We start from the raw sequence: 27,513 nt of genomic DNA, 5'->3' as shown, positions 1-27,513 counted from the left end.
AATGTTTGATGGTAGCTTCCGCCATCTTGAGTGTGGTTGTTTCCATTATTCCTGGCCTAGGTCCACTAGGGAATTTCCTCTTTGCTGTATACAAATGCCCTTGTATCCCACTCCCTTCGATATCTTCTTTCTTTCTTTCTTTCCTTCCTTCATCCATCCTCATCTTGTTTGCATTCATACTTCCATCTTCCTGCACACACAGGGCCAGTTGATCCTTTCCAATCCTAGTCCTTCTAGTTCTCCTTGCTAAGACCCTAGTGGGTATTGGCGAGCAACCTTGTTCTAAAGTACACCAACCACTTCTTTTATCTTCTTTCTGATATTTCCCGATATTTGAGCTTCTTCGACCCTCTCCCTCCACATCATCGTAACTCTAAATTCTCCAAAGCTGGTAAGTGATCATTTAAAACTTCATTCGCAGACTACAATCCTGAAGAAGGCTGTTTGATTATGGGGCTGTCTACCAGCCTTGATACCAATCCTGTTCTCTCTATACTCATCATTTCTCTTCAATATTATTGGCTGGAAATCAATTTCTCAGGCCTCCATTTCACAGGGACTGGATACCTACAAGTGGCTACGATGAGCAGCACGGATGCCGCTAGCCAGACAGGCGAGGGCAACGAGCTCCGGCCAGACAGTGGCAACGCAGCCCGCCGTATGGTGAATGACGCGACATACATTGATGAAGCAGGAAGCCGTCGAATGAAACCGAAAGAATGGATGGATTGTGTCGTTGTTCCCCTGCCCGAGATTTGCAAAAAGAAGGAGAACGAATACAGCACGTCTGGCAAGGAAATTGATGTTACTGTGAATGGCTATCCAGTTCAAAAGTTTCCAAAGAAACCCGTGTACATGTACGAGGTGAGCAAAGCTTTAGCCGTTTCATGCCCTTCGAAGATACTGTCCTGGCTAAAATGTTTATAGCTCCAAGTGGTTGCCGAAATTCAGGCTCGAGAGGACAAGAGACTTCTGCCCACCCTTGACCAACGACTCATGCGGCTGTGTTTTGAGAAGAGCAAGGAGCGACAGAAATTGCTCCCTGATGCTATTCATGACGGAGCTCACATTGTGTGGTAAGTTCAAGATCCATGCCGCTGACTATTGAATACTATTTGAGAAATGTAGGTCTTTGCACGCCCTGGATAAAGGAGGTATCAGAGAGAAGATTACCTTCGATCCTCCATACAAGCACTATGAAGGTCCCAAGAGAATTGGCGGACTAGAGGCAAAAAATCCCAGGTCCCGGGAATTCCTCACTCTGCTGTCGGAGGTTCAATTTCGGGTTCTTCCAAAGCACAAGCTTATGGTGAAGGTCATCCAGGACTGGCTGCAAAAGAAGCGAAAGTTTGATGAGCAGGTGATTCAGTCATTCAGTACGTAGCCTTGAGAGATATTCCGTTTGGAATTCGGAGGATATTGATAATATATACAGTGTTTCTTGACCATCTTCTTCGTCACGAGCCTCGATCTAGGTTCTTTGAGCACAAGCGCTCATACTTCTTCGAAAATATCGAAGTCCTGGGTCCGGAGTTTGCTGACATGGTGCCACAATTTCATCACCAATTGCCGTATGCTGCGACTGTCTACCGAGGAGCATTCCAGACAATCAGAGCTTGCCCAGTGAGGACCTTGCCATACCCCGATTTCTTCAAGACCCTGAGCTGACCAAGTAACCGCCAGCGCGGTCTGATGCTCAACGTAGATACTGCCTACGGTGTCTTCTTCTCCCGCATCAGTCTTATGGGAGTCATGAAAGGGCTCCTGGCAGTTCAACATCAAGACGACGTGTCTAGGAATTGTATGCCAGTTCACAGACCGCAAATCAAGAAGGATTTCTATGAGCTGTCCAGATCATTTATCGAACTCGACAAGATGATTTCTGGACTATTGGTCAACCCCGAGTTCAGAGGATGCCCGAACCCAAACCGAACTTTCAAAATTAGAAAGCTCATGCCCGTTTGCGCAAGGGAATACATGCTGGACATCACGGACCGCGCCACAGGCATCGTCAAGAGCCAGTCGGTCCAGGATTATTTCAAGGCGAAGTACAACATTAGCCTCGAGTACCCGGACATGCGCCTTGTGCAGATGCAAGATCGTGACATTGTCTATCCCGCCGAGCTTTTGGAACTCAAGGGCCTTCAGCGATACAACAGGAAGCTTAATGTTCGTATGACAGCGGATATGATCAAGTACACTGCACAAAAACCAAAGGATCGTATGAATCACATTCATACCTGCAAGAAGCTCTTCGCACATGACAAGGACCCCAATCTGGCACTCTATGGCATGGAGATCGCGCAGGACATGTACAAAACCAAAGCCCGCTTACTTCCCAGTCCGGAGATTCAATTTGGAAACGCAAAGGTCCAACCGGTTCACAATGGACGATGGGATCTTCGAGGCAAGAAGTTTTACAAGGCACACTCTGATGCTCTGACTTGCTGGGCGATTGGTTATTACCCCGATGGACGCGATAGATTTGACCAGCGGCTAATCGATGAATGGCGGGACAACTTTGTCAAAGTATTCAAGCTGCACGGTGGCACCGTCAAGAAAAACCCAGTGTCGATGTTGATGACCGAGGACATTGGGACTTCAGTGGCTAAACTTCACGATACCGCCAAGAAAGCTTACGGCGAGACTCCTCAGCTGATCATCATGATAACAGCTACCCAGGATGTTGGTCAGTACGCTCGCCTCAAGAAATCCTGTGATTGTCGATTTGGAGTCCCCTCCCAGGTTCTCCAGAAAGGCCGCTGCGAGGGCGGAGGAAATTCCCAACTGCACTCCAATGTCGCCATGAAAATCAACGCCAAACTTGGAGGCGTGACGGCTCGTGCTGTTCCTACATCCGTTGGGACTGGCCTTGGCCCTTCCTCGATGATCATCGGAGCTGATGTCACCCACCCGATGATGGGTGTTTGGACTCCATCGCTGGCCGCGATGTCCGTTTCAAACGACCTCCAGGGAATCAGCTACTGGGGTGGCCGCGAAGTGAACGGTGCCCGCAAGGAAATCATCTCCGAGAATAACATCAGGGACATTCTGACGCCCTTCTTCAATCAGTGGATCAAGACGGTGGGCAAGCAGAGGCCTCCCACCATTATCTACTACTTCCGCGATGGCGTCTCGGAAACCGAGTACGCGGAAGTCCTCAACAAGGAAGTGAAGACCATTCGCGAGACCATGTCCGCAGCCGCAGGGGCCGAATGGAAAGGAAAGATGTGCGTCGTCGTGGCCAACAAGCGACACCACATTCGGGCTTTCCCAGCACATGGTGATAGGAATGGCAATCCCCTCCCAGGCACTTTGGTGGACAAAGACGTCACCAGTCCTCATGGCTGGGACTTTTTCCTCTACTCGCACGTCGCGCTTCAGGGTACTGCCCGGCCAGTCCACTACACCGTCTTGCTGGACGAGGTCAAGCACAAGCCGGAGCATTTGATCAACATGATCTACGAGCAGTGCTACCAGTACGTTCGCTCTACAACTTCTGTCTCGGTTCACCCGGCCGTCTACTATGCTCACTTGATCTCTGTTCGTGCCCGTCATCACGAGAACGTCATGCTCAAGGGCAAACCGGCTCAATATGGACGTGGCGTGAAGGTGAGTCGTGGCATGACTCATGCTATGCAGGCGAATCCCAAGGAATCTGATCGTACCGATATCCCTTTGCTGCCAATCGACGACAGCAACGGCAATCATTTGCCATTGCGGATGTGGTATGTCTGAATGGATTGTGTTTTCACTTTGCGCTGGCAGTGACACTTGGTACCTGGTTTGGTGTCAAACGTTGAGACAGTGTTGATTTTCACATTCCATTTCATACTTTGAACTTGAACTTTGCCCCTTTCCACTCCCGTAACGTGAAAATGTCTGACTATCCCCTTGTTTGTTTTTTGAGCCTGGTCTGTCCGCCTATCTAATATGACCCTTCTCCCACCGATGCATTGGATTGGAAATTCGGCACTTTGAGAGCTCACTTACCGTGTTAGATTGGCCGTGGAAGGTTCGAGGGACTGAGAACTCGAAATCTGGCCTTACGATCCGGATGGATGGCTTTGTGGCAGTCATATCGTGTTCTAAGCGTAGCAGCTATTGGGGATCCTGGAAAAAAAAAGGAAAGAACAATAGGAGAATATTTCTTCAACGTTAGTCCAAGTCGTAGATTCTGTGCTATGCATGACTCCCGTAAGATAATTATGTCCAGATCGATGGGAGTTACTCCACCTTGTATTCGTCGCGCTGGGAATTCTTAATCAATGGCAACTTTAACATGTTGGAGAGCACGGTCAGCGACATATGGAATTGCCAACCTTGAAAGTTCGTTCTGTCTGGCATCCTCACGCACGCCTGAATACTTGTTCTAACTCAAGATAAGTAATGTAAAAATCATTCATAATATCGTAGACACATTAACTAGTAGTACGCATAAACCAGTACACGCATCAATCAAATAACACATCACATCATCGCAGCAGAAAATAGGTAGGAGTACAGCCAGCCGATTCTCAACAAATCTTCTCTAGGCAGAACCAGCAGTCCAGAGAAGGAGGAAGAGTAAAGGATTCTCCAACAGACGCCAGGGTAATACCATATCAGTCACCAGATGGTAGTAGCAAAATGCAAATAGACCAATCGAGGTATATGGCCAAAAGATCATGTACGCCCCCGTTTTCAAGACGCCAGCCACATTGTCAAGGTATATCAAAGGTCCCAAGGTAGATCGGCCTCTTCTACGCGAGTGCAGGTTAGATATGGGAGGCCAGTAGATGGACTGGTGTCGTGAGGGCCGGCAGTGCCGGTAGTCTGCTCGGTGCTGCTCTTCAGCTCTAGCTCAAGGAAGTTGCGCATCAATGGTTTGACGATTTCGCGGGCCAGCCGCTTGATCTCGTCCATCTTGCGCTCGAAGCGTTTCAGGGTTTCACGCGTGTACAGGGCGTCGGAGGATGGTGTTGGGTGAAGTTTGAGGAAGCGTTTGACTTCGTCGTGGGCGAGGTATGCCTGTGATGACGGGGAACCGATCAATCTGTATACGCGAGCGGTTGGGTCAGGTGGGGCGGTAGGTTTGGTAGAGGTTGTTTGAGAGCCTGCAACAGCTGGAGGCGGAGGAGCGGTGTGGTGGGTGCTGGATGGATTCTTGAGAATCGGTGCTGGTGGGGGAGTAATGTTTTCAATGAGCCACTGGCGGAAGAGGGAGACAGCGAGCCAGTCCAGGTACGCATTTGACGGCCCAACGCGTTCACCGCGGGAGGTTGTGAGAGTAAGACGGAAGAGCTTGGACTCGACGCGGGCCTTGAGGTCTTCAAGATCCTCAAATTTGTCCTCGATCAAGTCGAGGACGGAGTTGGGCAATGGGGCGTAGGAGCCATTGCGTAGGTTTGGCAGGGCTGCGGGCCATTGTCCCACAACGTGAATCAACGCCTCGGTGAAGATGACCCGGCTACGTGCCAGATATCCCAGCTTGAGGTAGCTGGGTGGGTATTTGGCGATTTGCTTGAACAGGCGCGAGCCGAATCCCAGCAAATGGTGGTCGACTCGCGGGCCAGTCACGGGGAGTGCGTCGTACATGTCTGCCAATGCGAGGAGAGACTTGCACTCCGTGTAGGCCGAGGCAATATTGACGCTATTCAACGCGGGTGGGTGATTATAGAACAAGCGGAAAAGGTTGTCGTAGTCGCGTATCAACGGATCCATGGAGCTGTGGTTACTACTAACTGTCTGCGGTAGATGCACTACCGATTGCATTCCAGCCAGGTTGGCCATGGAACGAAAGTATCCTGCCTGTGCGCTAGACGGTTTGGTCGATGTCGGGGAAAATGCAGGTTGGTCGCCGCCAAACATTGGAGCGTAGGAGGGTTGCTATGCAGGTGTACATGTGTTAGTTTCCCGCGATATCCAGATTTCATGGCCCCTTTACCCTCCATGCGGGGAAAGCATAGCATTGTTTACTATACCTTTTGAACGAGAATTGGCTCTTCATCCTTCCCACGAGTCTCCCAATCCAGCTCATATCTCCATCGCCGCTTATCGACCACACGCGCCGTGACCTTCCCATGATCTCCTTGCACTAGTGTTGACCCATTCGACAAGGAATCCTCGCTCACGCGTGACAACGACCCGTCTGCCTTTGCCGGCACCCGCGGCGGAGCCGTCTGACCCGACCAGTCCTCATTTGTGCTTGCCTCGAAGAAACCCGAGCATTGTGCCAAAATCAAACGGTGGAGGAGATAGCGGCGTTCCTCTGCGCCGGCGCGAATGACGATCTCGGTGTCGCCGGTATAGGTGAAGATGGGGAAATCATTCGAGGAGGACTGCATGGAGCCGCCATGATGCGAGCGCCCCGAGCGATGGTGTCGGCGCGTGGACTGCGAGGGTCGCGACACGACGGAGGGGGCGCTTTGGAGGGGTATGCGATCGAGGACTTGCGCGGAGGAGACCATTTCATGAGGGCGCGCACGCTGGGCAGTGGTCATCGGGCCATGTATCGGAGAGAGGGGGGAGAGAGAGAGCGAGAAAGAGAGACGCGGGCGATCAACACCTTCCAGCGCTCACGGAGGGCGACATGCGTGACGGTTGTCCGAGAGTTCTCAGGATCCTAGAGCCCTGGGTGTGGGATTGTTTCAGGGTAGTCGAAGGTGCGGGATGTTTTGGGGTTGGCGCGCGGAGGTTGAGTAAGTCAACTTCACGAGAAGTAGATCGTGGAACAACAACCCTGTTCCGATCGGAATGGGGGATGTTACAGATTGGAGTGTCACAAGCGGATCCCCCAGGGGTCAAGGGGGAAAAAAAAGGCGTCTCTCGGTTCCTGGAAATCTCCGACTCCCTCAGGTCGACGTGACGTCCATCGATCCTGTTCCTTGATCGCCGCAAGCAGCTGAGTGCAAGTGGCAACGGACTGACTGCGACCAATGACCAAGAGTCGTCTCCTGTGGCTGGATCTATATTTATATATTTATTTCTCAGCAATTCGATGGACAGTACGGAGTACACGTGGTATATAGTTCAGTCGGCGTATGAGTAGCTCGACTACCAGCTGTTTTCGATACTTCTTCCCATCTTATCGGGAGGTCTACTGCTCTCTGCCAAATCCCAAATCCCGGCGGAGACCTCGGGCGCTTCTCCAGTCCCTCATCTCACTTGGTTGCGCCCCTCCTTTTCCCCTGATCCTCTTCGTCGTCTCCGTTTCGCCTCTGATCGTTGAAATTCTTCTCTCTCTCTCTCTCTCCTAGAGTTGCCTGGTCTCTACAAGGAAGACGACCCTGAAAAATCCCCGTGCTGACCTCACCAGCCCATCTGCTGGCGGACGCATTTCGGCCTTATACGAGGGTCACACGATTGGCCCGGTCCATTGCGACAAGGCTCTTCAGCCCCCGGTCGACGCCCAAACCCAGTCCCAAGTCCCTCCCCCCCCCGCGCGATCTTTCCCCAAAAATCCTGGCCCTGGACACACCTTCCCGGGACAGCTTCTATAGCTGTCCCGATCTGTCCTCGTTGCAGATATCTCAGGTCTCGGCTGCCGCATACGGTCTCGATCAACTCGAAATTAGCACCAACCCCGAAGCCTCGCGCACACCCTCCCCAGACCCAGACCCAAACCCCTCCACGGCCCCGCGCAGCACCAAAAAACGGTCCAAAAGCCAGGCCGTCTCCCGAAAAGCTCGTGGCGTGATCGGCAAGGTTCGCGCATTCCAGAAGATCGCTGCCGCCAAGATGGCGCATCCTGCCATCAAGATCGATACCAACGTTCAGACGGGGAAACGTGGCTTGCCCGCTGATGGCGATGGTCTCGGGGTGCCTGGCGAACAGGGGAATCCCCGGTTGGATGCTGGGAATACAGACGATGTCCCGCCGTTCTTATGCCAATCAGTCTCGGGTAAGTGAAGGAAGCGGGGGTGCATGCGCCCTATCGGAGAATAGAAAGGAAGGAAGGGGGGGGGGGGGGAAGATCGAGATCGAGGACGCCTCACACACGTGGGAAAAAAAAACCAGTTGACTGACCGCTTTGGACCGAACTGTAGAGATTCACGACAAATTTGAAGACCTCGAATGGATGCAGAGGACGCGACTGGCCGAGGCCATGTTGTCCAACGATCCTGCCCACCCATTTGCACTCGAGGGCGACCCCAAAGTCAAGGCCCGGAATCGATATGTCAATGTACAGGCATGGGCCAACTGCCGCATCCATCTGCGGGTGCCCGAGGGCAAGTGTGATTTTATCAACGCCTCACCGATCATATTGAAGGACTCGGCCTCGCAGGAGGAGCGAACCTACATTGCGACACAGGTATGTTGACAAATCCCTTGGCATGCTACCCCCTCTCCCTGTTCTAGGCTACCGTTGGCAAGTCTCGACTAACACTTTGTCTCCGTTGCCAGGGACCCAAGCTTGGCCATCTCTCACACTTTTGGCATATGGTCTTCCATGAAAGCAAAGATGTGGCTGTCATCGTCATGTTGACCCAGACCTCTGAGGCTGGCCGAGAGAAATGCGCACAATACTTTCCTCTGGACACGGAGCAAGCTTCGATGATCCTCTCGGACGAGGAGTCGGATCCGCCCGTAACCGATGAAAGTAGTCAGGAAGAAACTCCTCAGTCTATTGGCAAGGTCACCTTGTTGGAGTCAATCTTCGATGCCAAGTCACGCTCGGAGATTCGCAAGCTCGAGTTAACCATTGGTTCAGAGTCGAAGATTGTGTGGCATTTCCTCTTCGCCGGTTGGGCAGATTATTCCAAGCCCGAAGGCAGCGACCGCGAGGCGCTTCTGGAACTGATCAAACAATCAGCTTCCAAATCCGGGGGGCCTGACAATCCACGTGTGGTCCATTGCAGTGCAGGCGTCGGCCGCACGGGAACTTTCATCGCCTTGGACCATCTCCTTCAGGAACTCGAATCGGGCCAGTTGCTGCAGGTAGCCGATCCCGAGATCGACCCGGTCTTTGAAACGGTCAACCAGATGCGTGAACAACGCATGATGATGGTTTACAACGAGATGCAAATGCAATTCATCTACGAGGTGCTGCGTGAGCAAACGGATATCAAATTGGGCAAGATGCCGGGGCCGAACAACGAGTCGCCCAGGAGCCAAATGGATGAACCACGATCCGCCAAGCTCCCCAAGTTGAGCGACCAGGCTGATTATTTGCCTGCATCAAAGCCTGAATTAGAGGCTGTCCCAGACCAAATTGCAACTCCGACTGAAATGCCCGAGCCCTCTGACCATGAGTAATGCGTGCTATGTCTTGTTCCCCCCGTTGCTTCTCCCCCCGGCACCTGTATCATTGGCGGCTGGATTTATGTCTACCATGAGATGTGACCGGCTTCGTATCCAACCCGTTTTGTTTACTCGTCACGATTGATCATGAGTCCCTGAACCTCCGATCTCATATGTCCTCTTGCATCATACCATGGCATCCGGTGTTTGTGTGTTTGCTCCTTTATCATTGTCCATTATCCTTTTCTCTCGATTCTTCTGTACTTGTCTTGTTAACCTACCATGTCTTCCTATTCTCTTTTCACCTTCGCCTGCGGCACCTTTCCCTGTATCTTCTTGCCTTTTCTAAATACCCCCAGTCTACATTGCCACTTGTTATGAATTCCCCTGCACTCTTCTGTAGTTCTATGACCGTTGACTCCCGTCCCTAGTCTTTGCATTAGAATCACTGTATATTAGCGGTGTGTCCAGTTGTGTCTGCTATTTATCTGTCGACTAAAGCAAAGATCTTGTGCAGCCAACTTAGCTTCGTTCGTCACTTTTGTAGAGCTCTACCTCGTAAAAACCGACCATATTTCGTTGCTTGTCCCCGGCTTTATCAAGTTTCCGTTTCCTGATGTCTTCCATGGCTGTTCTCACTTGAGTACTTGAACGGTTGGACGTCTTGGAAAGAACATTTGTATACAATAGAATATCAAGCTGGGGATCAAAGCATGCGCCGTTTTTCAAAAAGAGCCTGAATTGTACAAATTTGATTGGGGGAGTTCTTGATAGGTATCCATGAGTATTGTAGCATTGAGCAAGATTGAACAAGACCGGGCATTTTCCCACCTTCTTATGCAAACCTGTGGCTAGAGCCCGAAACCGAGCAAAAAAGACAAGAAAAAAAGACAAGAAAAAAGAGCGCAACCGCTGAGAAAAATACATGAGCACTAAATGTCCGGTATCATGCCAACGTGAGATCGATCAATGCATCAGTCCATAATTATCATCAAATGGGAAATACGCCAGCCAGTATCAGGCCTGGCTGTACGCGAATTTGTCACCCGGAAAGCTCAAACCAAAACTAGAGGGATCAGTCGGTACGTTTCGTAGCGCCTTCTCCAGCTGGTTGGCTTTCATGGTAGCTCGGAGGCGCAGCTTGGTGCTCGGTTGGCTCCGGACCATCCTCAGTATCCCAATTGTCGACGGCATTCTCATCCCAATTATCCACCTCTTGCTCCAAGTTCGTGACACCAGACTCTTGCGGTCCCAGCCCGTCCTCTTCTCGGGAGTCACCCACTCCAACACCAAGCTCGATATCCTCTTCTCCACCATCCACCATGCCAAAGCGGCTCTTGCGACGACGTTCTAGCATGCGGCGGTGGTACCAGCCACACAGACCCACGGCGCCCAGGCTGCCGACGACATTGGCGACGACATCGAATGGGTCAAAGGTTCGGTCATTGGGAAGGAAGCCTTGCACAATCTCCGAGCCGATTCCTAGACCGAGTGTGCAGACCAGTAGGGTCATGTGTAGAGTGCGCCGCCTGGAGGTATCCAAGGTCCAGTAGAAGGTCACAGATAACAGGAAGAAGGTAAAGAGGTGGAGGAACTTGTCATTTGGTTGGAGATTTGTGGGAATTGATGAAGAGGCGCTGTGTGGAAGAAGACCGATGTATCCCGCGAGAATGAGGAGGAAAACGAAAGCTCCTGGATTGCTTGTTAGCTGAAGTGAACCGGTGTAGAGCTGCTCCACGAGCTCACCCACAGCTTAACGTACCTGCGAAAGGATAGCGGACCCGCATAGTGATAGGTTTTGACAGATATACTCTTCAAATCCTTTTCTGTACCCACACACTCCTCCACTCAGTTGTATCTCAGCGCAAGTCTTCGCTATGCGGCGCAGAAGAGGTGGTGTTCAACAGCTGACGACGATCGCTTGGCCCCGGCTGGTACCTGTGCGTCATATGTGGATTCGGGTGGTGAGTTTGAAGGCCTCAATATGAAGATCTCAAGGCTACGAATGCATCCCACAGCTTGCCTCGGAAGAAAGAAACAACCAATCGACCAAGGTAATAGGTCTAGCGACGATGACAGAGAGATTGTTCTTGTCCAGGCTCCCATGGTCTGCCGTTTCTGTGATCTGCCGCGCCTCGCCGCCTTCGCGGCTGGCGGTTGGCGTACAGCCATCCCCATCCAGAAGACCTTCCTTACTGAAGCTGCTACCTTCTTCATCAAACCTCTCCACCGTGCCATCGCTTTTCGGCTTTCTGACATTGCCTGCTGTGTTGGCTAGCTCTGACTTACAACCTCATACCTTTTTCATCTCGTGAACCCCCTTCGTTGCGATTTCTCGGCTTGCGATCCGAAGCGTGGAGAATCGAGTCTCGCCCGCCCCCAGAGCCGGGGTTTTGGAGCGAGCATGTCGCTCGGTCATCACGCCTGGCCCCCGGGCAATATTCGTCCTCCGGATGAGCATCAGGATTCCCCGCGACCGGTCAATGGCTTCGTCAAAACTTTGTCTGGCTCGCGAACACCTCAGACGCGCGGATCTATCAGCGCCGATGGTCCAATCCCTGGTAGTATGACATCGGAGCCTGATATCGCGGCCGAGGAGGACCCACGCGTGGCCCATTTTCGCGACTTGTATCGCATCAGTGAAGCGAAAATCGGCGCACTGTTCTCAGAGCGTTACACCGAGGATGATGTGGCCGGCGCCGTCGTTGCCGTCTACGACCAATCTGATACTCAGCCCGAACGCGTCGATGCGACGGCACCCCTTCCAAGCCGCCTACCAAGCCCGCCCGAAAGCTTGACGACGACTATGATGATTACGATGATGAAGATGAGGACGCGGATATGCCTGATTCGACGGAGTCCCCTCTGAAAGCAAAGTCCATCCTGCCGTCGCAAGACACCACCGTCGCCGCGCTCCCGGCGCAACGTCCTGGCACCGCAGCTTCCATCAATGTTGACGGGAACAAGGAACAGAAGAAGGAGACGGCAGAGGACATTCGAAAGAAACTCGAAGAAGATAAGAAGGCTACGGAGGAAGCTGTCAAGCATAGCTTCCACACTATCTTCTACACTCTCGAGGATGACCGCTATGCGATGCTGGACCAAAAGCGGCTTGAAGAGTCTGAGCGCCAGGTTGAAGCCGAGATGGCTGGCCAAAACAGTGGCACTAATAACACTTCTGGGGGCTCGAGCGGGCATGGTACACTCAGCCAGACCAATCTTGGTGCCTCTAGCTTAACATTGAAGAACCTACTCGCTCGGATCGATCAGAAGCGCGATATGGTGGAAGCGTCTGATGCTGAGCTTCGCAGTTTGATCCGTGAGGTTCGCAAGAACCGCAGCAAGTGGTACAATGAGGATCGAATTGGCCAGGAGGAGCTCTATGATGCCGCGGAGAAGGTTCTCACCGAACTGAAAGCCATGACCGAGAATTCGGGTCCGTTTTTGAACAAAGTCAACAAGCGCGATGTGCCTGATTATCACCAAAGTAAGTTTGCTTATTCTTCATACCTGTCATATCACACGCTAACTCCCGTCTTTACAGTCATTCGGCACCCAATGGACCTTGGAACAATGACCAAGAAGCTCAAGGCACTTACTTACAGGTCGAAGCAAGATTTCGTGGATGATATCAACCTTATCTGGGCGAATTGTCTCAAGTACAACACCGACCCAAATCATCCCTTGCGGAGAAAGGCTGTGATTATGCGGAAAGAGACCGACAAGCTTGTGCCTCTCATTCCGGATATCGTCGTTCGGGACCGTGCCGAGGTTGAAGCTGAGGAACGTCGCATGCAGCTTGCAGAGCTCGATGATGGGGGTGAGGAGAGTGACGACGAACCCATCATGTCCTCTCGAGGTCGGAAGGCCCCCGGTAAAACCTCCCAGAAAGGTACTGCTCCTTCTCGCAGTACCCCTAGTGGCTCTGAAGGCCCTACGGGTGCATCTTCCAGTCAGCCACCAGGTCCAGTTCGTGCCGACTCCGATACGGCCATGGAAGCAAGCCAGAACGGCTTCTCGACCCCGCCTCCTGGATTTAATACTCCTTCTGATCCTGCTGGGGCTGTCGCAGGTGCTGCGGCAAGCCAGTTGGGTGACGCTATGGAAATCGATGGCCCGACAATGGATATTACTGCTCTGAGTGCCCTCTCGGTGCCCGGTCTTGAACTCGAAGATCCCGAGTACAGGGTGTGGAAGCAAGTTACCAAGAAAGATCGAGCTCTAATCGCTGCCGAGAGACATCGCCTTCTGAAGGGCGACAAGCTCAACCCTGACGAGCCGGCTCTGCTCCGAACCAAGGCCGGCATGCGTCGCTGGCTGCGACACGAGAAACAAGCCGCCAGTGAGGGCGAGAAGACTCAGGATGCTGGTGCCCAGGTGATGGAGCCCGAAGCTGCCGGTGAATCGCTCGCGGAGGGTATCGAAGTTGAGGAGGACAAGATGCTCCCTTATTACTACGACGTCATGCATGGTGTACCAGACCTCCCATCTCGTCTCGCGTGGAAGGAAGATTCCGAGGGAAACATTGTTGACACCTCTGAGGAGTTCCTACGGGTTCTTCCACCGAGAAGTTTCATTCAGCCCGATAGCAAACTGTCCCGCAAGATGGACTCCAACATGCGGCAGATGCAGGACACTCGCAAGATTTGCTCTAAGATTGGCATCGTGAAGCAGATGCAGCTCCAAGCTCAGGTACGTACTTGAATAAGAAAGTTCTCCTTGGCTTAGTTGGAATATGAGCTAACAAAATTACTAGATGTACGCGAACCAATTCCAAAAGTACAATCCCGAGCCATTTGTCGAACAGGATATTCCACCTCACGTCATGAACGATAACGGCCCTATCATGGCATCAGGAGTATGCCGAGCGGCGCTGCAGCGATCGGTCGCCAAAATCTTCTACCACACTGGTTTCGAGGAGTATCAGCCCTCAGCTATTGAGGTCGCTACTGATATCGCCGCCGATTACTTCCACAAGATCGGCCAGACTATCAAGTCGTACATGGAGACTCCAAAGGTCCCCGTCACTGAGACTGAGGACGCTTCGTCGTCTGCCGAGTGGAAGGCCGCGTACAGTGAGCCTGAGATCGTTCTTCACACTCTTGCTGCCGTCGGTATGGACATTGAAGAGCTCGAGCTCTATATCAAGGACGACGTTGAACGGCTTGGCACCAAGCTCACGTCGGCTCATGATCGCCTCAAGTATCTCTTCACTGAGCTGCTGCGCCCAGCTCTGACCGATGTGGGTGAGGATGGTTCCAAGGCCTTTGCCGATGGCAGCGACCAATTCGTTACCGGAACGTTTGCGGATGACATCAACGACGATTTCCTTGGTTTCAAGGAACTCGGCTTGGATGTCGAGTTTGGCATTGCCTTCAATAGCGTGCCGCTGCATTTGCTGCCGAGTCGCATGTTCAACGCGGCACAGGCGCAAAACACCACCGCAATCCAGACTGAGGACTCCTTCGCACCACCTCCTCCTTATGCTCGGATCAGCACTGAAAACGTCGGCAATCAAATTGGGCTGGTCCAGCAATTCCTCAAGGGCAAGCTGGACGCCAATAGTGACGAGCCGCTCGTTGAAGATCTCGAGTTGCCCCTCAAGCAGAGACCCATGCCTCCCAAGACTCGCCTTCCCGCATCTGGCAAGATCCCTCCCCCGGCTGGTGTCTCTGGAAACACTTCGAGCCCGCAGAAACGCCCTGCGCCGCCAAACGCCGCCATCGCCAAGGCCGGCCCGTCCGAGCCGAGCAAGAAAAAGGCCAAGAAGAACAGTGGCGTGGCGCTTGAGATGCCGAGCTTCACCGAGGGCGACGCAGACCAGATGGACGCTGGTGATTCAAAAGATCTTATCTCAGATCTGAAGGGCATGGACGACGCCAATATGCCTGACGGCGAGGCCAGCACCGGTCAGCAAGATCAGGCGAGTATTCCCATGACCAATGGGACTACCGCATGATCGTAGACTCTCCAGGGTTTCGACAGTCTTGTCGTTCTTCTCCCTCCCCCTTCCTCTCTTTCTCCCCCCATTGTTTGTGTTCTTCATAGCTCTAATGACAATATCAGAGCAATTTCATGTTTAGTGGGCTGAGCGCTCATTCTCTAATGACTTAGTGGGGATTTCTTTCTGTACTTTTTCAATCGGCGATGATACCCATGGCCCAAGATGATAGGCAACCTAGCGGGATACTATGAACTGGATTTCTAGGGATACCTTTTACCTGTTCTACACTGTATTATTCTCTTTTCCTTTGACGTTTTACTTTTCTTCTTCTCTCTGCGCATGGGGTTGGTTGTGGTGCACTGAGCATACCACCCTGCCTGTATTCAATTCGATTTTCATCTCTTGGTTCGTGTACAATAACATATCGAATATAATCCCACCATGGGCGCAAAGCTTCCTTAGCATCATCGTAGCATTCATGGAGACAAGTATTCGATTCATTTAGCCTGTAGTAAGAAGAAAGCTTACTGGAATCCCACAATGGCCTTGAATCGGCTATGATATGTTCCATCTTCTTAGTATAAATACAACCATCTCACTCATTTAATACACTAATATACAAAATACGGAATGGAGAATCTTCAACTCCCAACGGACAACCCTCCTACTCCCGCCGACCAATCGTCTCCATCCCATCCATCCACGGCCTCAACACCTCAGGTACAACAACCACTCTGCGCTCGGCATCCCACCCATTCTCGAGAATAGCAGCCAACACCCTTGGAACAGCCATAGCAGTTCCATTCACGGTGTGCGGGAACCGCGATTCCTTCGCTGTACCGCCCCGTACACGCGTCGCCAACCGCCGGCTCTGGTAATCAGTGCAGATAGAAGCCGAGGTGACCTCGCCCCAGGCAGACTCGAGTTCTGAAACGGCAGGGTCAACGGGACTCGTGGAGCCGGGCGTAGGGCGGAATCGCGAGGGGAAGAGTGCCTCAATGTCGCGCTTGCGGGTTGCGCTGGCGCCTAGGTCGCCGGTGGGCATTTCGAGGACGCGGCAGGGGAGATGTAGCGATGTCAGGATCTCAGTTTGGATGTCTAGTAGTTCGGCGAAGAGGGTGTCTGAAGTGGGGTTGTCTGCTGCGGTCGCTGCTTCGGGGGCGAGGTTATCCGTCCAACCGAATAGTTCGACCTTGGTGAACTCGTGTACGCGGTAGAGACCCTTTGTGTCGACACCGCGCGAGCCTGCCTCCGCACGGTAGCATCGGCTCGCGCCCACGAGTTTGATGGGGAGCTCGGAGGCATTGATATCGCGGCCGGCGTACATGGCTGCGAGCGGGATTTCCGCGGTCCCCGTTAACGAGCGCGGTGGCTTTGTATCGCGGTCGCGCTCGTTTTGCTCAATTGACCAGATTTGCTGCTCGTTGTGCTGGTCGCGCGGCTGGAAGCCGCAAGCCTCGGCGATGTAGGAGTACACGATTGACGGCGGGGAGACTGTTTTCCACCCGCGGCGGCGTGCTACGCTCAGGGCGTACTGGACTAGGGCTTGTTCAAGCATGGCGCCCTCGTTGATGAGGAAGTACCAGCCCCATCCCGTTGTGGTGGCCGAGCTTGTGAAGTCGAGGAGACCGAGTTCGGTGCCGATGGTGACGTGTGACCGAGCCTGGAGCTCTGCTGGAGACTGCCGGGTCCAGGAGGGTGGCGCTTGGGGGTCGAAGTTGAGATAGTGGACGAGACGGGGGTCGTCGCCGATGGGGGTCTCGGAGGATGAAAGGTTTGGGAGGGAGAGGGCGAGGTGGTTGATTTCGTCGGTGCAGTCGGACTTGCGGGTGGTCATGGCGTGCGACTCGTCTTTTAAGCGCTGCGCTTCTGATTTCAGGTCCTCTAGCTCTTTTTGCGTTGTTGCCCCTTGGTCACAGCTCGCTCCATTATTACTTAAAGCCTGCCGCGCCGCAATCGATAGCTTCGCGATAGTCTTTTCCAGCTGCTTGATCTGCGAGCGCGGCGACTTGAGGTCCTGATCGAGCTGCCTAGCTTCGTCGGATAGAGCCTGAATTCTGGATGGATACTCTGCATGACCGGCATAATTCCTGTCTATGCAATTCTGTGCGTAGAGCTCGGCATTCTGGCGGATGTGCTTCACATCTGGCGTGGGCTTTGGAGCAGTGGCAGGACGCAGAATCTGCTGGTGACGACGGGTCGTCGAGAATGAGCGGTATGACGGGAGACGGTTCAATGCATTCCGAGGGGTCAATCTGCAATTGAAGCAGATATAAGGGGAGGGAGAGGGCGCCATTGGCAGGGCGGTTGGGAGAAGAGGCAGTTGGAGAAAACGAAGGAGTGGATCGACGGGCGGGTTTGCTGGGCGGGGCCCATTACGGCCACCCGAGGACAGTATGCCGATTGAAGACTTCCTTACGATGTTCGAGTTCAATTAATCATGTTAAATCGATCAAATAGATATTAAGGGAGTTACACTTAATTCGAGAAAGTTCGTGTATTCGTTGCAAAAGTAAATAGCATGGCTAACAAGCAGAGAAATCTCCATCACAGTCTCACGAATCAAGCATCACCCAGTCCCAATTTACCTTTCCTGATTCTAGTGCCCACACCTAACAAGATCAGAATGACCGCGATGGCAACACCCCATGTGGAAATGTGAATGGCATTCAGGTTGTACGGTGTCTGGGTCGCCGCCAGGACAGTCGAAACCTCCAGCAGTAGCAGAACATATCCAGTCCAGCGATGATATTTGTAGACTCGCTTGCCAGCGTCGACACTGCCGAGTATCGGGACGGGGAAGAAGAACTGGATCACCCCGAAAGAGGCCTGGAGGACCACCAAGATGATCGTGGTCAGACCGAGGATACCGTGTGGAGACACGAAGTGAGGGTGGTCGCCTTTGTTTATTTCGATGACGGTGAAGGCACTCAAGAAGCACAGGATGCTGAGCAGTTGGATGGTGTAGTGGATGCGAGTGCCGAGCACTTTCTGGTCGGGAGTGGCGGTTGGTTGAAGGATGAGAGCTGCCTGGACTTGCAGGAGGAGGGCCGTGCTGGCCAGCAGCTGTAAATTGGTTAGAGACCAGACAGAATATGCCAGCATGAGCAGATGCACAGTCAACTTACGGGATGTCCCGTGAAGAGCGCGAGGGGCAAGGCCAAGACGTTGGACCAGACGAGAGCAGCCAGCTATTCAATTGTTAGTATTCGATGGGAAGAATCATCGGAAGGGGCACCCGCCATCCAGATCCCCGCCTGTGCAACACTTGCAGTGCCTAAATGGGGGCCATCCACCCAAGTCAGTAATCAAACCATCAATAGCCAACAGATACCTCAACCCAAGTGTCCGACACTGACCCGTAATCAGATTGCGGGCAAAGTGAGCCTCCTGCTTCTGTGTCGTAGCGCTGGGCGAGCCCAGCAGAGGCTGCCGTTCTCGAGGATCATCTGCGACTGATGCCATTCTCACGAAGGTGATTGTTGAAGCTTCTCGGAGGAGATACCCGCGGCTGTTTATATGATCGAACTGATCGATCTTGCACCAGGGATTCAACCGGCTGGGGGTACTCGATGATCACAAATCTGCATGTATGGTGATCACTCTTGGTCTACAGTATAAACATGATGACCAATCAAGAAATATTAGTTCATCCTCGTCCTTGTAACTCGTGCGGAACGATCGATCGAGTGCCTTGATTTGGCGTGATCGCTGGCGAGAATGACGAACTCGCCATGTAATCAATCGGCAAGTGGAGGCCGTAATTGCTAATGGCTCATCGGTATTGAGTGATAACAAAAGGCACTGCCGTGTCTATAAGGAGAGGAAGTATCAATCACGAAAAGTTGACACTCAGACCTGATAAATCATGTCTGGAGACGGTTGTTCGTAAGTTCCCCTCTAACTATAGTCACCGTAAGATGCATGTAGTAGTCAAGAAATAGGAAGAGCTAAGCTCTCCTGGGAAACTCCATAACAAATCTATTTGATATGCTATGCTCTTTCAAACATTATTCCCTTGGTATTATTCTCGCTGGCTTCCTGCATCTGCTTTGTCATCTTCTTCGGCAGGTTTCCCAAGACTGTAGAGGCCTTGAAGCCTTAGGCTGCAGAGGATCCTGCCATTCTCGTGATATCCCTCTCCCTCACTTTCTCTCTTCCCTGTCTCTCTCTCCCATCCCCATCTCCCTACCCTTCTCTGTCTACATTCCTCTCCTTTATAAATCATGTTATACACATATATACATGTTCTCGGAGAACCCTTGGAAACCCCCAGGTTCGAGCCTGGAAAGTGACGGTAGGCATAGCCCTTCCACCGACGCCTGAAAGAACATACGGCTGATGCCGGATGACCACCTTTAATCTGCTAGCACGCTTATGCTACCACAAAGTGGGAAACAACAAGCCCACTCTGGAGTGTCTGACAAGCCCGTGTCCCCATGGATGGCGGCATCTTAGGCAAGCAGCAGGGCTGCTTTGACTAGACGGTTTCAATCGCAAGGGCGATATCAAACCCGATCGCCTTCTCCAACGCAACCCATTGATCCCTTGGATCCACGGACTGGCATCTTTCCCTGTCCGTCCGAGGGAATTACTATGCGTTGATCGGAGGAAGTTCGCAGGGTTGACTTCTCCAGTCAAGATCGAATACATTAAATTAGGTACAATTTATTCACCACTGGTAGCTTAACATGCTGTTAGAAATTTAAAGAGAAGCTCATCAAGACTTTTTAATTATGCTATTCCACGGCAGCTGTAGATGAGCTTACCCTGCATGACACATATCTTTGCTCTCTGGATGCACAGGAGGTCCACTCTATCGAGTCCTAAATCAAAGTACATGCAAGCTCATTCCATTGAAAAGAATCGGTCCGGCGACAGCCTTGATTGAAATATTTACACTGACATTGAATTGTCGTATCCTCACCAAGGCATCCTGAGGACAGGCCCTTCTTCCCCAGAGCCGGGACGACCCCAGACTACCTCAGCACCAGGATTCTGTGGATCTAGATTCATGACAATGTTAAATAAAGAACTGCTACGCCTTGAGACATGACGAGATTCGTCCTCCTGGCAGGCGATCGCCTGCGGAGCATTGTAGGTATCCGAGAATATTCGCTCTCGCAACAAAGCAGGCGAAATGGTATCTCCATTCACGCCACTCGAAATGAGCTCGGTTGTGAGATCACTCAGTCGCTTGAGTCTGATTGGTGATCCAGACAGCCATGGGGGCTCCTCCACATATCGATTTTCGATGAAATGGTTGGTATGCCCTATAAGCCCTGATGCATCTTCGGGGATATATTTGTTGCCCACCGGCGACAATTCGAGCCCTAGGGCTGTAGTGCTGTCAGCGACCAAGATATGCTGAGCAGATGCAACACCGCCAAGTCTCTCCAGTGTGCTAACAGCCTCGGCGGCTGAGGTGCTTTCAAGGCATAGTCTGAGAGCGACGTGGATAGGCAGCTTACTGCTAATCATGGGTTTGGCACGAATAGCATTGAGGCATGTCCCCACGGCGGCGGAATTGAAACCAATCTTGCCGACGATTCCTGCCTAAACAAGCTCAAAAGCAGGATTAGTTATCGCTCGAAGGGAGTTTGGTAGAGATGATCGTGTCTTGCCTCGGTGACCATGTATATAGTAGGCTTCCCGGACTGCTCAATAGAAACCATGGCCAGATTTTTCTTCACGGTTGCAGTCCAGTCCCAGTTTTGCGATAGTACACGACAATTTTCGTGCTTCTTCCAGCACAGTGTTGTGCATCCATCGGAGAACTTGCCCAGGGCGATTTCGCTTCGACAATTCAGAGCCACAATATCCAGTATGTCAACCTCTGCTCCCTCCGCAATCCCTTCCATCTCGGCAAATATATCAGGAGTCAAGCTTTGAAGCGTAGAAACAAATTCTTTGGCAACTTCGCGGACTTCTTGCCAGGATAGCTTTGAAGTATATTCGAACATGCTCTCGTAGATACGCATTTGGTCGTGGATCTGGTCTTTCAATGACTGGCCATGCTTGACGCCGATCTATACAAGAAGTTAAGAACTTTGCATTTAACTCATTTCCACAGTGCAGCTCGTTCGTGTTAATGTTCCATACCTCTTGAGGGCTACCCCTCAGGGTGAGCTTGACTGGTCCTCCGTCAGACATGATCACTATAGTTAGCTTTTCCGCCCTTCACTTAGATTATTGAGGTTCCCAAACTATCTTCAGGAAGAATGTCTCGCCATTTATCGTCGGTTACACGGCCCATTTGACTGCCGAGCCGAGCTTCGTTTCGTTGGAGTCGTGCGGGGGCTAGCCGATAAAGCCATCGCAACGACCTACCCCAACGAGCCATTCCCGCAACTGATGCCTCAGAAGGGACGACCCCAATTCCATATCGCGTCGTCCACTCGATTGATGATTGGTTCGCCGAACACGGAATAGTGAAATTTCAGGAAGGTTTAAACTGCTGACTATCTCCTGAATCACCAATTTAGAAGAGGTTAACTACATGAACAAGCACTTCCATACAGATCGGTGGATAACCCGTAGTTCCACATCATCACACAGGTCTTCGTGGTAAAAACTACCTCTTAGCTTGACACCTAATCCTAACAAGATGCTTTCTAGATAATGGATTTCAATGTCTTGCCTAGTTCGAATTGGGCCAGAGAAGACCACCAGAATTTCCATATTGGCATTGCGTGGTCAGACACCTCGCACCCACTGTTGTATGCTAAATTGCCGCTACTGACGGTGCCGGAGCCCTAGACGGCCCCGTTCACGTTGGTAAAGGCCTAATTGTGGTTGTAATATAAATCAGTAGGTTAGCCTAGGCCACCACTGCAGTAGGTGTGGGTCTAGTAGTTTGTATAGCCGTTGTGGTAGGATATCAAGGGCTGATACTAGATTAAATAGCATCTATGTTCTATTGTTCCACTGATAGGTGCGGGTATTAGTCAAGTTATACGTATGACCCTATATAAACTTAAAGGAGTACGGAGTACTCGAGGACCTTATGAAAGGTTTCACTTAGTCTAATGGTCTAGGTCTTAGTGACCCCGAAACTGACGGCAATAGCTTCTATATAGGTATCGTAGTAGAAGCAGTTGCTAACCTAAGCCTAGACCTGGTACTAGGTCCTCTAGCTGTCCGTGTCATACTACTCCTAGGTCTCGCTATAGCAATTCGGCGGCGCCGACTCCCGCTTAGTTAGGCTACTAATAATTTCGGCGGATCCGTTATGGACTATATTACTAGGCTTATATTCGAAGCCTGGAAATCAACTCCATCTTACTCCGTTAATCTTGCTCTGTGAATGAACAGATCGTATCACCTCCGGGACATATTCATAATTTTTTGGTAGATCTAACAGCCGAAAAGGTGATTTTGGATTAGGTCTGCTGCAACGATTTTGCTATAACATATTGGTCCTCTATTCTGTACCAATATCAAAATTCTTGCCGTTTGGAGCAAACGAACAGAACCTGAAGCCGAGCCTCTATGCCCGTCGAATCAAATAGTTGAACAGCTTGTCCAAATAGTAAGCAGACTGCTTAGGGTAGCGCTTCTTCTCCTCCGATTCGAAGTCAATGAATGTGCACCCAAATCGATCCGAATACCCAGCGGCCCATTCTACCACAAAGTCAGTCAGATGATCCGGTATTTTTCAATTTGATCAAGTAGATACAGTGACTTACCCCAGTTATCCGTGAAAGTCCACGCGAAATATGATCGAATATCAACACCATCTTCCTTAACAGCTCGAGCCAATGCATTGCCGACATAACCCTCAAAGAAGCTGATGCGGAACGTGTCGTTGAGAACCTCCGGTGTCGGAGCTACCTCTCCCTTCGCAGTGGTGCCATTCTCGGTAACATATATTGGCATCTGGTATCGCTTGTAGATCCAGTTCAACAATTTTCTGAACCCGCCAGGCGCGGCGCGAAGCCAGGGTGTGTCACTTTCCTCGCCCCGGGAGACACCTTGTTTATTCTCATCATGGCTTTCCACATTGCCCTTGTGGTCGTTGATATCAGGTGGCGTGGTCTTGTGCTTCACGAAAAATGTCGTATAGCTGTTCATGCCATAGAATTCCGAGCTGCCAAGAACAAGCTTAGATTCCTCGGCCGTGAAACGTGGCAGCCGATCGCCTAGTTGCTCACGCATTGATACGGGATAATCGCCAGTCTTATACAAAGGATCGGCAAACCATGAGATTTCGAATTCGCGTGCCCGTTCAGCGGCGGCTTGATCTAAGGGATCTTCCTCATCCCACGGCTCAGACCAGTTGCCGTGAAGAGTGATCCCAATGGTGCCTTTCTGGTGTGGCTGGAATTCCTCGCGGTACATCCGAGAAACATGGCCATGGGACACCAGCTCCGTGTGCGCGACAATAAAAGGCTCTGTTGACGAGTCGCCTTCGGCATTGCGATCACGGAATGAGGATCTTGCGGGAGCATGCACGCCAGCAGCGTAACCAGCGAGTGTATAAACTCCTGGTTCGTTGTAAGTGATCCAGTGCTTGACGCGATCGCCGAATCGCTCGAAACAGACTCGTGCATAGCGCACAAAATCGGGAGTGTAGGATCCCTGGTTCAACATGCCCCCATAACGATCTTCCAATGCCTGAGGAGTATCCCAGTGGAAAAGAGTAACGAACGGAGTGATACCATTGCGGATGAGCTCGTCGATAAGATCTGAGTAGTATTGGATCCCTTGCTCATTCACGGGATCGTCACGACCGCCTAATGGGATGATGCGCGACCAGGCAAGAGAGAAGCGGTAGGCGTTCACACCATAGGACTTCATGAGCGCCACATCTTCACGGAAAAAGTCGTACGCTCGCACGGCGTCGTCGGCCGTGCTCCCATCCGAGACTTTGCCGGGGGTATGGCCGAAAGTATCCCAGATCGAAACTCCCTTGCCGTCTTTATCCCAGGCGCCTTCAATCTGTGCCGCTGCGGTAGCGTATCCATGGAAGAAATCGGGCCGAAGGACATCTTTCAGGTCTTCAACTGATTTCAAGTCCATATTGGTTGTTTTAGTGCTTTGTGCTTTGTATAGTAGGGGAGGTCTTGATCTAGAGTGGTGCTATGGATGGTATTGTCACTCTTAAAGATCTTATCGTTCCTGGAAAATGCAAAGATTGAGCTACTTTGCGGCTAATAGTGCAGGGTTTCTCAAACCCACTTCCCTTTTATCCATGATCCAAAGCGGGAGCATTCTTCCGTGACAAATTGGGAAAAAGCCGAGCGACTGGGGATTAAGTGGGGGAAGTGGGATGGGGGCACCTCGGAAAAGTAGAAACCTGGTTTGCCCAAAATCAATGTAATCAATCACATAATATCCAATAGCTGTTACAAAATGAGTATTCCAACATGTCGAAAGATGACCGCATAACGGGCCAACGGGCAGAGAGAAGTGCTAAATCTACATCCTTAATATTAGGATTTATCACCAAAAAGGTGTTGGGATACTCCATCTCAGTAGACTGTAGGGACCGTAGTAGCCAGATAGGGCTGAAGATGATGATTTGTAGCTTAGACGAGACGGGTACCTGAGAGTCGGCGAGAAAGGCATCGATCGTCCATCAAGTTGGTACACGGGAGTATAGATCTGTTTAGATATGCCTTCTCAGCTGAAGGGATCATAGCTACTGGCCGCAGGAATACCCCTTTGGGACAGTATGTAGATCGAACACATGGAATCGACTGTTCGAAGGAGAATGAGTCAGTTTTTATTTCCTTCGTAACCAAGCTCGGCGCTTTCAATTAGGACATTAAAACAGATCTCGAGAAAATAACTGAACTACGATACCAGGTCCATGTGTCTCCCAGTAGTGATTCACTTCACATTTCTATGCCCTCGAGTTCTATAAATCTATGCCTCGATAATTACATGCAGACCAGGTCCCTTAACTTCTCGTACCCGAGTCTCATTCCCATCAGGAAAGGAAATGGCAAACTTCCCACCCGATTCGGGTACTATGGCAGTCAGCGAGAGAAGAGACATTTTATCCCAACTGAACGCCAATTCCACGCCTCCACGAGCCAGAACTCCCCGAATGGACCCTTTCCAATCCCTGGGACAAGCCGGAAGTAGTCGGATCAGCCCTGGCTCATGAGACTGTACCAACATCTCAATAATTCCTGCGCCCCCGCCGAAGTTGCCGTCAATTTGGAATGGCGGATGACTGTCGAGTAAATTCGGCAAGGTAGATTGAGACAAAAGCAGATCCAAATGTCTACTACACCCCTCTGCGTCGAATAGGCGAGCATGTAAATTGATGAGCCAAGCTCGGCTCCAGCCCGTGTGACCGCCACCATTTTCAGCACGACGACGCAGCACCACTTTACAAGCTTGGGCCAGTTCGGATTCTTTTGTTGGGACAATCGCATTCCCGGGATACAACGCCCATAAGTGTGAAGTGTGCCGGTGACCCGGCTCAACCTCGCCATAGTCCAAAGCCCACTCCTGAAGATACCCCGAATCACTTATCTTCATCGGCGGAAGTCGGGCTCGTGCTTCACGAGCTGTTGGCAGGAGCGAGTCTGAAATGCCTAGTTGATCTGCACAAGACTCAAAAGCGCTCAAAATCGCCTGAATAATCTGGATGTCCACGGTAGATCCCTCGCACAGCACCCCTTTGTTGCCCTTCAGATCAAAAAACGAATTCTCGGGCGAGACTGAAGGGTTCGTGACAAGATATTTGCCAGAGGCATCTTCGATCAGAAAATCAAGTAGGAATTCCACGCATCCCTTCAGGATTGGAAACATCCTAGAGAGGAAAGGAGAGTCTTGCGTGAACTGGAAGTGCTCCCAGATGTGGTAGCATAGCCAGGCTCCTCCAAGGGGCCAAATGGTCGCTGGCATCCATCGGTCCACGGGAGCAGTATCGGCCCAAATATCAGTGCAGGAATGGGCAGTCCAGCCTCGGCAACCATACATGACTTGAGCGGTTTTCTTTCCAAACTCTGCCATTCGCTCAAGGAGGTCAAACAACGGCATCTCGCACTCGGAAAGATTGCACACATTGGCTGGCCAGTAGTTCATTTGCAGATTCACATTGATTGTGAATTTGGACCCCCATGCCGGGTGAAAAGAAGGATTCCAGATTCCTTGCAAGTTGGCAGGCAGTGATTTGCTTCCATTGCGACTGGATGATATCATCAGATATCGATTGTAGCTGTGATATGTTGCAATCAATTCGGGATCCCGAGAGGTCAATAACCTCTTGTCTGTTGGAATGTTTGGCGTATCGGACCATAATTCTAAATGCATCCGGTTGTACAGTGACTGGTAGTCTTTGATGTGCCTATCCCATAGCTGTCCCGCATCATAGCCCAGTGCCTTTGCGAGATCTTCAGATGCTTCCTTGTCTGGGTCCTCGTGACGAAAGGTTGTTTGTGAAGTAATCCGAATAAGAGATTCTGAGGCATTGACTACCAAATTGTTTCCGATTCTCGTGACTGAACCCCCCTGACAACATTGAACGTGAAGTATGCAACAAGCGTGATTGCTATTTCGTCCTCCCGGCGTAACATGCATGGTGATGGAATCATTGGAAGCGGCAACATCATCCAGGTATTCGTTTGTCTCGAATTCCAGCTCACTCAGACGGGTTAACCGTACCACGTACTCTGTTTCAGGCGGACCGAGCACTTGGATGGCGAGAACATCGTCGGGATAGCTTGCTATAACTTGTCGTCGATATTCGGCTCCGCAGTAATTGTAAGTTACATTTACTGTGGCAGTATCGAGATCTAGTTCGCGGTGATAATTCGTTACCCGATCAGGTTCGTGGCCGAAGTCCATGAACACGGTACCAAGAGGCTCATAGTGTCGTTGACTGATTGGGTTGGCGAAGAATGCAAGTTTCGCCAGTCTTTCTGCTTCGGCATGATTTTCTGCCCGAATAGCTTCTCTCAATTGCGGAAGATATTTGAAAGCATCGTGAGGAGTCCGGTCTTGGGGGCCACCGTACCATACGGAGTCCTCATTCAAGGCAAGAAGTTCCTGATCGGTGCGGCCATACACCATGGCCCCAAGGCGCCCATTTCCCACCGGAAGGGCCTCATTCCAGTTGCTTGCGGGCTGCGTGTACCAAAGCTTGCTCATCGTATGACCTTGTTGAGTTCTAAGATTTCCGACGCCAGCCTGAAGCGAGATGGTTTGATCGTAGGAGTCCCATTGCCGGAGATATGGTGGTGTGGCATTTAGGCGAGTCGATAGCAGCTTTACACATACACACAATAAGACGCCCTGTGGTCTAGGCTAATAGGGGAATTGGATCAGCACGTTATCCTGCCTAACTTGGACCTAGACCAATGAGCGTCTCTCGGATAGATTTCGGGTAA

The 27,513-nt window shown here is 51.4% G+C and overlaps 10 protein-coding genes across 10 annotated transcripts; 3 read left to right on the top strand and 7 right to left on the bottom strand.

The window, feature by feature from the left end:
* Nucleotides 1-582: 582 nt before the first annotated feature.
* Nucleotides 583-3,738, top strand: N7458_010769 (putative eukaryotic translation initiation factor eIF-2C4; the record flags this gene model as incomplete). The annotated part of the gene is made up of 5 exons (XM_056914151.1): nucleotides 583-864; nucleotides 928-1,076; nucleotides 1,129-1,376; nucleotides 1,436-1,623; nucleotides 1,684-3,738. 5 exons carry the CDS (start codon nucleotides 583-585, stop codon nucleotides 3,736-3,738), a joined length of 2,922 nt encoding a protein of 973 aa, XP_056763000.1.
* A 975-nt stretch (nucleotides 3,739-4,713) lies between these two features.
* On the bottom strand, nucleotides 4,714-6,482 carry N7458_010768 (uncharacterized protein; the record flags this gene model as incomplete). Its single annotated transcript, XM_056914150.1, has 2 exons — nucleotides 4,714-5,868; nucleotides 5,964-6,482. The coding sequence occupies 2 exons, from the start codon at nucleotides 6,480-6,482 to the stop codon at nucleotides 4,714-4,716; spliced, it is 1,674 nt and encodes a 557-aa protein (XP_056762999.1).
* Nucleotides 6,483-6,979: 497 nt separating this feature from the next.
* On the top strand, nucleotides 6,980-9,237 carry ptpB (tyrosine protein phosphatase PTP1; the record flags this gene model as incomplete). Its single annotated transcript, XM_056914149.1, has 4 exons — nucleotides 6,980-6,986; nucleotides 7,298-7,882; nucleotides 8,028-8,293; nucleotides 8,341-9,237. The coding sequence occupies 4 exons, from the start codon at nucleotides 6,980-6,982 to the stop codon at nucleotides 9,235-9,237; spliced, it is 1,755 nt and encodes a 584-aa protein (XP_056762998.1).
* A 1,060-nt stretch (nucleotides 9,238-10,297) lies between these two features.
* Nucleotides 10,298-11,009, bottom strand: N7458_010766 (uncharacterized protein; the record flags this gene model as incomplete). Its single annotated transcript, XM_056914148.1, has 2 exons — nucleotides 10,298-10,914; nucleotides 10,985-11,009. 2 exons carry the CDS (start codon nucleotides 11,007-11,009, stop codon nucleotides 10,298-10,300), a joined length of 642 nt encoding a protein of 213 aa, XP_056762997.1.
* Nucleotides 11,010-11,626: 617 nt separating this feature from the next.
* Nucleotides 11,627-15,181, top strand: N7458_010765 (SAGA histone acetyltransferase complex subunit SPT7; the record flags this gene model as incomplete). Its single annotated transcript, XM_056914147.1, has 4 exons — nucleotides 11,627-11,965; nucleotides 11,992-12,709; nucleotides 12,767-13,914; nucleotides 13,979-15,181. 4 exons carry the CDS (start codon nucleotides 11,627-11,629, stop codon nucleotides 15,179-15,181), a joined length of 3,408 nt encoding a protein of 1,135 aa, XP_056762996.1.
* Nucleotides 15,182-15,830: 649 nt separating this feature from the next.
* N7458_010764 (putative serine--tRNA ligase DIA4) lies at nucleotides 15,831-17,462 on the bottom strand (the record flags this gene model as incomplete). Its single annotated transcript, XM_056914146.1, has 1 exon — nucleotides 15,831-17,462. The coding sequence occupies one exon, from the start codon at nucleotides 17,460-17,462 to the stop codon at nucleotides 15,831-15,833; it is 1,632 nt and encodes a 543-aa protein (XP_056762995.1).
* A 266-nt stretch (nucleotides 17,463-17,728) lies between these two features.
* Nucleotides 17,729-18,631, bottom strand: N7458_010763 (cytochrome b561 domain-containing protein; the record flags this gene model as incomplete). Its single annotated transcript, XM_056914145.1, has 4 exons — nucleotides 17,729-18,232; nucleotides 18,295-18,357; nucleotides 18,405-18,423; nucleotides 18,501-18,631. 4 exons carry the CDS (start codon nucleotides 18,629-18,631, stop codon nucleotides 17,729-17,731), a joined length of 717 nt encoding a protein of 238 aa, XP_056762994.1.
* A 1,458-nt stretch (nucleotides 18,632-20,089) lies between these two features.
* Nucleotides 20,090-21,319, bottom strand: N7458_010762 (putative acyl-CoA:6-aminopenicillanic-acid-acyltransferase; the record flags this gene model as incomplete). Its single annotated transcript, XM_056914144.1, has 3 exons — nucleotides 20,090-20,722; nucleotides 20,791-21,195; nucleotides 21,269-21,319. 3 exons carry the CDS (start codon nucleotides 21,317-21,319, stop codon nucleotides 20,090-20,092), a joined length of 1,089 nt encoding a protein of 362 aa, XP_056762993.1.
* Nucleotides 21,320-22,655: 1,336 nt separating this feature from the next.
* Nucleotides 22,656-24,187, bottom strand: N7458_010761 (glycoside hydrolase family 1 protein; the record flags this gene model as incomplete). The annotated part of the gene is made up of 2 exons (XM_056914143.1): nucleotides 22,656-22,789; nucleotides 22,855-24,187. 2 exons carry the CDS (start codon nucleotides 24,185-24,187, stop codon nucleotides 22,656-22,658), a joined length of 1,467 nt encoding a protein of 488 aa, XP_056762992.1.
* An 849-nt stretch (nucleotides 24,188-25,036) lies between these two features.
* N7458_010760 (glycoside hydrolase family 95 protein) lies at nucleotides 25,037-27,274 on the bottom strand (the record flags this gene model as incomplete). Its single annotated transcript, XM_056914142.1, has 1 exon — nucleotides 25,037-27,274. One exon carries the CDS (start codon nucleotides 27,272-27,274, stop codon nucleotides 25,037-25,039), a length of 2,238 nt encoding a protein of 745 aa, XP_056762991.1.
* Nucleotides 27,275-27,513: the final 239 nt, after the last annotated feature.

This window comes from Penicillium daleae (assembly GCF_028827525.1).
Source record: "Penicillium daleae strain IBT 16125 chromosome Unknown utg000008l_segment0_segment0, whole genome shotgun sequence".
Taxonomy (NCBI): Eukaryota; Fungi; Ascomycota; class Eurotiomycetes; order Eurotiales; family Aspergillaceae; genus Penicillium; species Penicillium daleae.
This window is presented reverse-complemented; position numbering and strand designations above follow the sequence as displayed.